The 11447-nt window shown below is 42.5% G+C and overlaps 1 protein-coding gene across 2 annotated transcripts in view; it reads right to left on the bottom strand.

Moving 5' to 3' along the window:
* The window catches only part of Prxl2c (peroxiredoxin like 2C), a 79796-nt gene extending 74880 nt beyond the window's left edge, over positions 1-4916 (bottom strand). For both annotated transcript variants that reach the window (XM_090329570.1, XM_090329569.1), the window contains exons 1-4: positions 4674-4916; positions 4059-4127; positions 1679-1732; positions 1421-1526 (exon numbers count right to left, since the gene is read on the bottom strand). In XM_090329570.1, coding sequence (XP_090185696.1) covers positions 1421-1526; positions 1679-1732; positions 4059-4127; positions 4674-4856 — 412 coding nt within the window. In that variant the 5' untranslated portion in view covers positions 4857-4916. The remainder of the gene's footprint in view (positions 1-1420; positions 1527-1678; positions 1733-4058; positions 4128-4673) is intronic.
* Positions 4917-11447: the final 6531 nt, after the last annotated feature.

Below are 11447 nucleotides of genomic sequence, written 5' to 3'. Positions count from 1 at the left end.
GCACAACTTAAATGTCTGAGTATACTGCATATGTGAATGTCTTAACCATATGACTGCCTTCACTGACCTCAGTATATATCTAAACTAAGGCATTCTTCTATACCTTCACCTAACTCCTTTCAAGTGACCCAAAACTTCACCTCCTAGAGTAGCTTTCCCAGCTTCTCTCCCCATCACCCCTTATCTGCAGCCTTCCTCCATTAGAAGCCACAAGCTCTTACAGCAAAGCCGCTGAAAGACAGGGACCATGTCTTTATTCACAGTTAATTAGAAACAAGAGTTTCAGAGGGACATTTCTGCCTAAGCTGGCTTGGATCCATGATCTTCAGATCTCAGCCTCTTGAGTAGCTATGACTACAGGCATGATCCACTGATGCCTGGCAATATTATTTTTCTTTTACTTACATAATTACATAATTCTTACATAATTCCATAGCTCAAATAGTACAGGACCTATCCTGCTGCCCAAAGCCCCTAGTGCAAAGTAAAAACATGAAGGTTAGGGGTATGGTTCATTGGTAGAGTGTTATAGCATATATAAAGGCCTTTTAAAAAGGGCCTATTTTCACACTTAGACTAAGTTAATACTGCAATATCTTTTAAAACCTTTTCATTAATTACATACGGAATCATCCTATTTACACTGTTCTACATCTTGCTTTTTTTTTTTTTTGTGGGTCATGGGGCTTGAACTTGGCCTGGGCACTGTCTCTGAGCTCTTCAGCTCAAGTCTACCACCCTACCCTTGAGCCAAACCCCAGTTCCTATTTTCTAGAGGTTAACTGGAGACAAGAGTCTCAGGTCCTTTTGTACCTGGACTCACTTTGAACCTTGATCCTCAGATCTCAGTCTCCTGAGTGGCTAGGATAACTGGTGAGCCACCACACTCAGCGCTTTTTTTTTCCCCCCTATTTAATAGTAATCAGTCTCCTTTGCCATTTGTTGTGATTTAGAAGCATCCCCAAGAAGGTCTTTGTTAGATCCCATGTGCTGATGGAACCATCAGGAGGCAGGGCTTCATGGAAGGAGTGCATTTGAAGGAGACATTGAGATGTTGGCTCTTCTTTCTTTGGGCCTCTTGGCTATCATGAAGTGAAAAAGCCTTCCCCGGCACATGTTCCTCCCTCCCCCAAACCTTGCCACAGACTCAAAAAGCAATAGAGCCAACTAACCATGGGCTAAACCCTTGAGACCAAAAGAAACTTTCCTCCTCCTAAGTTCTTTATTTCAGATGTTCAGTCACAGAATAGGACATGACTAATGTATCATTATACTGACTAGCATCTCTGAATCAATTATTAGAACTTAATAAACTAGTCTCATTTATGAATCTTCTACTTGTTTCCCTGTACAAATACATGCAAATGTGTAAGAAGAAAAGACCACTAGCTTGTTTTAGATGAGACATGTTATGTCTTACCTGAGGAGACAATTTCTTCCCCTCTTTTCATTCCCAATCTCTTATAAATTTCTCTCTCAGGATCAACATAGATTTCATGAGAATATCCAGTCAGTTTGCAGAAAGGCTGAAAAATGTTGGAAATTTTATGAGAGCAAAGAAATGCTAAATGAAAATAATAGTTAATTTAGCCTTTACCCACCCGATGGTTCAAATAATGCAATTTTTATATTTGAAACAGATTCAACCTATTTGTTCATCAACTTGCAAGGTATTTACCTCAATATGATGGTAGGATGCCTGTCCAATCACTATAAGGGTGACATTTGCTTCCTTTAGAAGAAAAAGAGAATGTACATATTATTAGAAACATACTTTATACCACATCTTCTAAGCCAACTCGTTTCATTCTAATGCCACCTACTGGCTTCTAGAAGAACGGAAAAAACAATGGAAGTGTATGAGTCAAGCCTAAAAGAAATTTGCATACATAGAAATTTTTGCTAAAATATTTAATTCACAGAAAGGATTTCAGTACTTAAACACTGAGACCTAAACCTATGAAATGATCAGAAGAAAACAGGGAAACAGCTTTATGATACTGGTTGGGCAATGCCTTTTTGGATATAATCCCTAAAACATAAGCAACAAAACCATAAACAGACCTTACAAGGTTATAGCAAATTAAAATGCTTTTGTACAGGGCCGTGAGTTTGGCCTAGTGGTAAAATGCTTGCCTAACATGCACGAAGACCCGGGTTCGATTCCTCAGCACCACAGACATAGAAAAAAGCTGGAAGTGGTGCTGTGGCTCAAGGGTAGAGCGCTAGCCTTGAGGAAAAAAAAAAAGTCCAAGGACAGTGCTCAGGCCCTGAGGTCAAGCCCCACAACTGGCAAAAAAAAAAAAAAAGCTTTTTTTGTCCACAAAAGAAACAGAGTAAAAAAGAGATCCCATAGATTAGGGGGAAATAATATGCAAACCATTAATCTCTATTAAAAGATTAGTACTACAAATAATTTGAATAGTTTTGAAGGAAGTCATTAAAAATAGACTAATCCAGATACAGGATGACAAATGTTGCACACTCTCATATTATATATGGAATCAAACTCTCAGAAAGAGAATAGTGATTATCAAAGAGCATGGGAAGTGAGAGGGGACAGGGAGATGTTTCTCCTAGGGTAAAGTTTTAGAAGAAAATTTTGGAAATCTTCCAACAGCATGGTGACATTTCTAATACTGTGTATTTAAAAACTGCTAAACAGTAATAGATTTTAAGTGTTATTTCAAGATACATGAATAGCTTGACTTATCATTCTCTAAGATTAAAATATATCAAAACATCAAAACATCCTATCAACAAAAAGAAAGACATACAGAAGAAAAATCAAAGCCAGTTTAGACTGCATAATAAGATTTTGTCTCATTTTTCCTTCAAAAAATCAATAATTTATTACATGTTCCCTAAAGATATACATAAGAATAAAAACTGCAAAATTTATAAATCTACTCAAGAGGCTGAGATCTGAGGACTGCAGTTTGAGCCAGCCAGGGCAAAAAAGTCTGTGAGACTCTTATCTCTACCAAAAAATTCAGAAGTGGAGCTATGGCTCAAGCTCAGCTACAGTGCCCAGGCTCTGAGTTCAAGCCCCAATACTGGCATACAAAAAAAGCTCCACTAAAGTAGAGTTAATCAGTCAATTTTTTTTTTCATATCCCAACTGATGAAGGTCTGACGGAAACATACTTTTTACTTTTAAGTTTTAAGGCTGCCCAAACCCTTCATTTGAAACCTTTGCTGAACCTATGCTGGAGGAAAAACTGACAGAATCTACTGTAAGACATCTTCAAGATCGATTAATAGTTACCAACAATGAAAAACTATTTGTAATCCTAGTTACTTAGAAGTCTGAGATGTGAAGCTGATTTTTTTTTGCCAGTCTTGGGCTTGAGCTCAGGGCCTGAGCACTGTCCTTGGACTTTCTCAAGGCTACAGCTCTACCACTTGAGCCTCAGCACCACTTCTGGCTTTTTCTAAGTATGTGGTACCAAGGAATCAAACCCGGGTCTTTGTGCATGCTAGGCTAGCACTCTACCACTAAGCCAAACTCTCCACCCCTGAAGCTGATGTTTTGAAGACAACCTAACTAGAAAAGTCCATGAGATGTTTATCTCTTAACCATCAAAAAAGCCAGAAGTGAAACTGTGTCTTGAGCAAAAAGGCTGAGGGATAGTGCCCAGATCTTGGGTTTAAGGTTCAGTACCTGTACAAAACAAAACAAAGCAACAGCACAACAACAAAGCCTAGAATGTAACATAAAATGATAGGAGCTATTAATTATTTGTTTGAAAACAGGCAGTTTACTAACTAACTTCAAAATTATTAATTCTATATTATTTTCAGAACAGATAGCAACAAATTAGAGCAGAAATGGATCAGTGATCTGTCTCTCCAGTTCAGGAGGTGGAGAAAATTTGGGGTATGAGAGTTTGCTCCAGAGGTGAGGCCCCTGCACCCCGCCCTCCTCCTCCCCTCTCACCAGCACATCATCCCTCTAGGCTTACAAATTACAGACGATTTTCATGAGGTGCTTAGAAACACATCAACGCTTCTCTCTCTCTCTCCCTCCCTCCCTCACCCCCCCTCAGAAAACTTACTTGTAAGAAACTCTTGGGGATTTTGGCTAAATCTTCGACATATTCTTGGCAGACATAACACAGGAAATGCTGAAATCCAACAAGGACAAAAAGTCAAGTTAGCAACATTAGGTTCCAGAAGAGACTAGGTTCTCCATTACGCGTCAAAGCACTAAACAACTCCCAGAAGGATAGGAAAATAAGGGTGCCAAAGAATGATGGGATATTATCAGACAGCAATCAAAAGGCGTTGTACTTATAACGTGACTTATGGAATTGTAGCCCTTTTGATAGAACTACCACCACCTCCTCCTCCTCCTCCTCCTCCTCATCATCATCATCATCATCATCAGGCCCCACCGGTCCTTGCCAGGCTGCTCTGGGGAAAATGGCCTTGGCGGAGCAGGTAGGTGGCTGTGTGTCTACACTGCGACATGAAGGAAGAACCGCTGGGTTCCCAAGCCCCTGGTGGCCTGCAAGGGAAAGGCCAGCCAGCCCATCGGCCTGCTAAAAGCCCCCAGCATCGCTCCCCGCCAGCACTCCCTCCGCTCCCATGGCCTGGGCCCCGCGTTCCCGGCTCCCGAAGGCCCCTCTATCCCAGCCCGCGGGCGAGGTCCGCCAGCAGCCCGCACTCACCCGCACGAAGACCACCACCGCCCGGCGCTCCCGGAACAGCGCGCCGAACTGCACCCGCTCCCCGGCGGCGTCCAGCACCGGCAGTGCGGCCACGGCGTCCGCCAGGGGCTGCCCGCACTCGGAGCCGGCTGGAGCTGGGGTGGCCGCACAGCCGCTGACCTGCCGCGTAATCGGAGCAGCCATCTCAGCCGGCCACTGAAGAGGTCTGGGATCGGCAGCCTCCCTACACGCACCGGGGAGGAACTGTGGGAGAAGGGGCGTGGCGTGGCGGGGGGAGGGGCCTCGGGGGGCGGGGCGGGGCTGCGAGCCTGTTTGGGAGGGACTACGTCGAGGCGGGCTCTAGATGGGGGCGGGGCTGAGAGCCTACCGAAGGGGCGGGGCCTAGATGGGAGGGGCGGGGAGGAGCTTGGGCTGTGAGCCGGATGGGAGGGAGGAAACGGGGCGGGAGGGGCTTGGCCTAGAGGGGCGGGCGGAGGGTGAGCTGTAGCACAGTGAGAGTGAGAAGGGTGGGGCCGGAAAGAACGTCGACTGGGAGCTGGGGAGGGCGGCTCGGGGCCGGGGCTATCTGACCCCCGCAGAGGTGAGGTTAGGGAGTCCGGGTTTTAATTTGGCTACATCCTCTGCAAAGCTGTCCAAGTGCACCCGGGTTTGTGGACTCAGCTGTTCAGGACTGGAAGAGAAGTCTATGGGGTGGGGGGGCGCACTATTGAAAAAGAAAGCAGGATATTTAGGAAACAGTCCTACTCAAAGCACCAGCTAGCCTGGGTGGTTTACATTTGTAATTCTAGCTGCTCAGAAGAACCACGGTTCCAGGCCATCCTGGGCAAAAAAGTTCCCCAGACTCCCCACCCCAACAACTAACTTCCTTCCTTCCTTCCTTCCTTCCTTCCTTCCTTCCTTCCTTCCTTCCTCCCTTCCTCTGGGCCTTTACCTCCCTCTCTCTTTCCCCGTCTTTCTCCTTTCTTCCCTGAAGGATAACTTCAAATCATGATCCTCTGGATCTCATGAGTAGCTAGAATTACAAGGAAGGAGATCCACTTAGCATCTGGTTTCAGGCCCATTTTTAGCCCGTTTCACTCTCCTAAATTCAGGAACATTTTGGTATATTTGTGTGTGTGTGAGACCCTGCCAGGGCTTGTGAAGATCCTTAGGTAAGACCATTCCAATGAGATAACGCACAGATGAGTGTCAAAGGTAGGCTGGCAGGGGTGAGGAGTTAGATGGCTCTGAAGATTTGTACAAATGCTATACTTCATTTGTCACCTAAGTTCCTCACCTCAGCTTCAGAGAAATGTAAGAATTAGCATAGCCTGTTGGAGACCTAACTGGCCTGGATATGGCAGTTAGTCCCATCAGTGGTGGCAGAATGGCAAGATTTGCAGGGCTAGGCCAAATGACATTCCAGATCTTTTGTCTTAATCTTAAGTTCACTCACATTTGTGACTGCATTTTGAGTTATAAAAGAAATGTATGAACCCTGGCTGGTCCTGAAGTCCCAGCTGTAGAGAAGGTGGAAATAAGAGGATCATGGTTAAAGGCCAACTTGGACAGTGGGAGACCCTTTCTGAGGGCCGGGCTCTAGTGGTAGTGCAGAAAAACTCAAAGCCCTGGGTTTGATTCCCTAGTATCACCAATAAAGAAAATATGATCCTCCAAAGCATGTGTTAAATGAAGCCCTTCAGCGGTGAATACAAGTAAGGAGCTTGAGACCAATCTGACTCTGCCATCAAGTGCAAGAGAGGCTTATCCAGCATCTTCCATTACTGAGCATGTTGTGTCTCAGTAATAGTTTGAGAAGCCCAACAGTGTACTTACAAGAATTTAATCATAAGTCCTTTTAAAAATAAAGATGTAGCCGAGCACTAGTGGCTCATGTCTATAATCCTAGCTACTCAGGAGGCTAAGATCTGAGGATCATGGTTCAAGACCAGCCCAGGCAGGAAAGTCGTGAGACTCTCATCTCCAATTAACCACAAGAAAACCAGAGTGGTACTGTAGCTCAAAATGAAAGAGTGCTAGCCTTGAGCAAAACGATCTCAGGGACAGCACCCAGGCCCATAATCCAAGCCCCATGACCAACAGTAAATACATACATACATACATACATACATACATACATACATACAGACATACAGACAGACAGACATACAGACATACATAATTTTAGAATCAAGATCCCTGCAATGCCCTGGAGTGTAAAGTAGTACATTTTACATGTTTGATGAAAATAGAAGTAGAAAGGAATGTGGTGATATTTAATCTGTTTCCAAGGTCTGAAGAGTTGTCCAGAGTCTATAACCAGCACAATATTCCCTTAGTATGTGATTGTGGTTTTAAGGAAATGAAATAAAACATTACTTCTTCATTAATTTTTATTATTATATACATGATGTATAGAGGAGGTACAGTTACATAAGAGAGTATATTTCTTGTGGGACAAGATCACCCCCTCCCTTGTTCTCTGCTACTATCTCTTTAATTTATAAGTCCTGTAATGTCCCCTTTACCTCCTTTCTCCCTCTCCTTTATTTCTGGCACTGGTGATCAAATCCAGTGCCTCATGAATACTACGCAAATCCTCTACCACTAAAATATACTGCAGTCCTATATGAGTACTGTATTTTCAAATGAGTACAAAGTTGTTAGGACATACTTACTGCATTATTTGTGTATAATGCATTATTGCATTATAGTATGTGTATGTGTAAACGTGTGTGTGTGTGTGTGTGTGTGTGTGTGTGCTCATCTTGGGGCTTGAACTCAGGACCTGTGCACTGTCCATGAAATTTTTTTGCTCAAGGATTGCACTCTACCAATTGAGTCACACCTCCACTTTCAGTGTTCTGGTGGTTAACTGGAGATAAAAGTTTCATGAACTTTCCTGTCTGGATTGGTTTTGGACCTCCATCCTTAGATCTCAGCTTCCTAAGTAGCTAGGATTATGGATGAGGGCCACCAATGCCTGGTTTGGACTAAAGTTCTTAAAGAAGGGAATTGTAAGGTATTTCTTTTCACTTATAAATTGCTGAGAATCTGGGAGGCCCCATATGTCAAGAAAGTTTTTTTTTTTTGCCAGTCCTGGGCTTGAGCTCAGGGCCTGAGCCCTGTCCTTGGACTTTCTCAAGGCTAGAGCTCTACCACTTGAGCCTCAGCACCACTTCTGGCTTTTTTTCTATGTATGTGGTGCTGAGGAATCGAACCCAGATCTTTGTGCATGCTAGGCAAGCCAAAATCCCAGCCCCTGGGAACCTCTTTTTTAGACAGTTTCCTGCCTTTCAAAACACTGTAATCTCTGATTCATCATACTGTCAATCTCTCGATGCTCAGAAAAATTGAGTTCAAGACGATTGAGTCTCATCTGCACAAGCTCCATTGGCACATCAGCTAAACGACTTTGGACAGCCACCTGAAAACCACCTTGGTTCAAAGTGATAGAGTGGTAGCCTTGAGCAAAAAAGCTCAGGGACAGGCTTGGAGAGCAGCCTAGTGGTAGAATGTGTGCCTAGCATGCATGAAGCCCTGGTTCCATTATATTGATATTGTGCTAATTACTGAAGATTAGATGCTTATAGGATTCAGTAGAATGACTGAGCTACTATGCCTGAGAAGATGGATTGCAAATGCCAACAGGGTTCAAGGTCCTTTGTAGTCTATAAAGTTCCTAGGGATAGTCTAATTAGGTAAGACCTATTTGAGTCTGCACACAGTAACAGATAAAGCACAAATCTTCCCTCTCTCTTATAAAGGTAAATTTTTGTGAGATTCAGAGGTCACTGGGTGCTTTCATTCTTCATTTAGTCAATGCTTATATCCATTATATTGCCTAGGAAGGGAATCACATGGAAATGGGAAGCACTTGAAAAGGCAAAGGCTATGGAGTACCCCTCTGTAAGCACGTTGATGGAAGCAGATGTTACCAATACAGAAGGTAACATGAATTGTTTTTTTTGGCAAGACAAGGACAAAAGATATACCTATGTTTTAGGTCACATCTCTGAAAGAAACTTGAAATTAGATACCCCTTTTCAGAACAGCAGTTTCTAGTAGTGGACAAAATCTGCCATACAGACCCTTGCCAAACACTGTGGCTCAAAGCTGTAATCCTAGTTACTCAGGAGGCTGCATCCTGAGAATCACAATTCAAAACCAGCTGGGGAAGACTGTGGAATTCTTAGCTTTAATTAAGTAGTAAAGTCCAGCCCTGAACAAAAAAATCCTAAAGGAGTGTGCCTAGGCCTTGAGTGCAAGCCTCAGTATCTGCACACACAAAGGAAGAACAGACACTGACCAATTACAGTGTGGACTCCTAAAAAGAAGTGGGTATGAAACAAATGCTTAAAAGTTGCTTTTGCCAAAGAACTCTCACTCTTTACTTGGGCTCACAATTTAACCCAAGGCAGGACAGAAGCTGAGCACCCCAGTCTCATTGAATATCTTTGATATTGAATATAATTGATATTTATACCTACCTCCACCCCTAATGGAGAACACAGGGTTAACCCCTTTTTTTCAATCAAGTAAATCAGTCAATATGTACTCCCATGAGTACATGACTATACAGTGTCTGTAAACTAGTGAATAAAGAAATTATAGTGCATAAACACACTAGAATACAAATTTGCTGGATAAAAATAAAAAGCTGTCAGTTAAAACATCATGGTTGAAACTGAAGATCATTATATTAAGTGGATGAACCATGCTTCAGGGGCTAATACAACATGATCTCATTTATATGTGGAATCTTAAAATGTTGATTTTAGAAATTGAGAGTAGAGGTCTGGGAGTTTGGCCTAGTGGTAGAGTGCTTGCCTAGCATGCATGAAGACCCACGTTCGATTCCTTGGTACCACATACTTAGAAAAAGCCAGAAGTGGTGCTGAGGCTCAAGTGGTAGAGTTCTAGCCTTGAGAAAAATCCAAGGACAGTGCTCAGGCCCTGAGCTTAAGCCCAAGACTGGCAGAAGAAATCAATCAATCAATGTATCCACATATTAAAAAAAAGAAATTGAGAGTAGAATGTGGTTATCAGAGCCGGATGCATAGGAGGATGACTTAGTAGAGAAGGATGGTAATGGGTACCAAGTTACAGCTGGGGGGAGGTAAGAAATTCTTGTGCACTATTGCTCAGTAAGGTGACAATGGAAAGCAATTATGTAATAAATATTTCAAAAAGGATTCTGATATTTATGGATTAAAGAAATGATAAGTGCCAGAACTTGGACTAGTGGTAGAGTGTGTGTGTCTAGCATACACAAAGCCAGGGGTTCGCTTCCTTGGTACCACCTACTCAGAAAAAGGTATAAGTGGTACTGTGGCTAAAGTGGTAGAACACTAGCCTTGAGAAAGCCCAAGGATAGTACCCAGACCCTGAGTTCAAGCCCTAGGACAGGAAAAAAAGTCAGTAAAGAAATGGTAAAGCCCAGACTTACCTACTTAGAGGCTGAGATCTGAGAACTGTGGTCTAAGCCAGCCCAGGCAGGAAAGCCAGTGAGGAATAGCTCAAGTGGTAGAGCAGTAAGCATTGAACAAAAGCTCAAAGACAGACTCTAAAAAATAACCAGAGTTGCCATATGACTAAAAAATGCCACATCTAGGTTTATTTCCCAAAGAAATGAAAACAAGTGTCCACATAAAAACTTGTTTGCACAAGTTAACAACCATTCAGTAACAGCCAAAAGAAAGAATGGTTTATGTTCCTCACCTGATGGATAAATAAAATGTGATATTTCCTATAAGCAAGAAAATTAAAGGGCTGGTAGTGTGGACTAGTGGTAGAGTTCTTGCTTAGCATGCACCGAGCCCTGGGTTTGATTCCTGGGTACCACATCCACAGAAAAAGCCAGAAGTGGTGCTGTGGTTTAAGTGGTAGAGCACTAGCTTTGAGAAACTCAAGGAGTGGACAGGCTCTGGTGACTCATGCCTGTAATCCTAGCTATTCAGGAGCCTGTGATCTGAGGATCACGGTTCAAAGCCAGCCTGGACACTAAAGTCCATGAGACACTTATCTCCAATCAATCACCAGAAAACTGGAAGTGGTACTGGGGCTCAAGTGGTAGAGTGGTAGCCTTGAAATAAAGAGTTCAGGGACAGCATCCAGGCCCAGAGTTCAAGCCCCAAAACTGAAAAAAAAAAGAAAGAAAGCTCAAGGACAGTGCCCAGGCTCTGAGTTCAAGCCCCAGAACTAACCCCCCCCAATAAAAGAAAGAAAAGAAGGAAGGAAGGAGGGAAGGAAGGAAGGAAGGAAGAAAATCAAGTAGAATTCTTTAGTTTTTGTTTCTAGCTTTGGATTGATTTTGAAGTTTGGCCTGAGTAGCAAGGTAAAAACAAGATTTCAGGGGAAAAATATATATCTGTATAATAGAATATTTTTCAGTCATAAAACCAAATGATATACTGATACATAATATAACACAGATGAACATTGGACACAGTATGCTAAGTAAAAGAAACATTCACAGAGATCACATATTATTTTATTTTTTAGAAATATTTACAGTAAGCACACACCTGTAATCCTAGCTAGTCATGAAGTAAAAAGTTTTCAAGACTAAAAGTTGTTTTTTGGATGTTTACCTTTGTTAGCCTAAAATATCCATATTTTCATTTGAATAAAAATTTAATGATTCTAATAAAATTGAACATGCATAACAATATATTTATATTTAACCTGTGTGTTATTGATAAATATTTCAAAATGGGTCCTGAGCTGGAAACTAATGGCTTACAAATACAATTCTAGCTACTTGGAAGTAGAGGAGGATTTTTTTTTGAGGAG

This window comes from Megascapheus bottae, chromosome 3 (assembly GCF_031878675.1).
Source record: "Megascapheus bottae isolate mThoBot1 chromosome 3, mThoBot2.hap1, whole genome shotgun sequence".
Taxonomy (NCBI): domain Eukaryota; kingdom Metazoa; phylum Chordata; class Mammalia; order Rodentia; family Geomyidae; genus Megascapheus; species Megascapheus bottae.
This window is presented reverse-complemented; position numbering and strand designations above follow the sequence as displayed.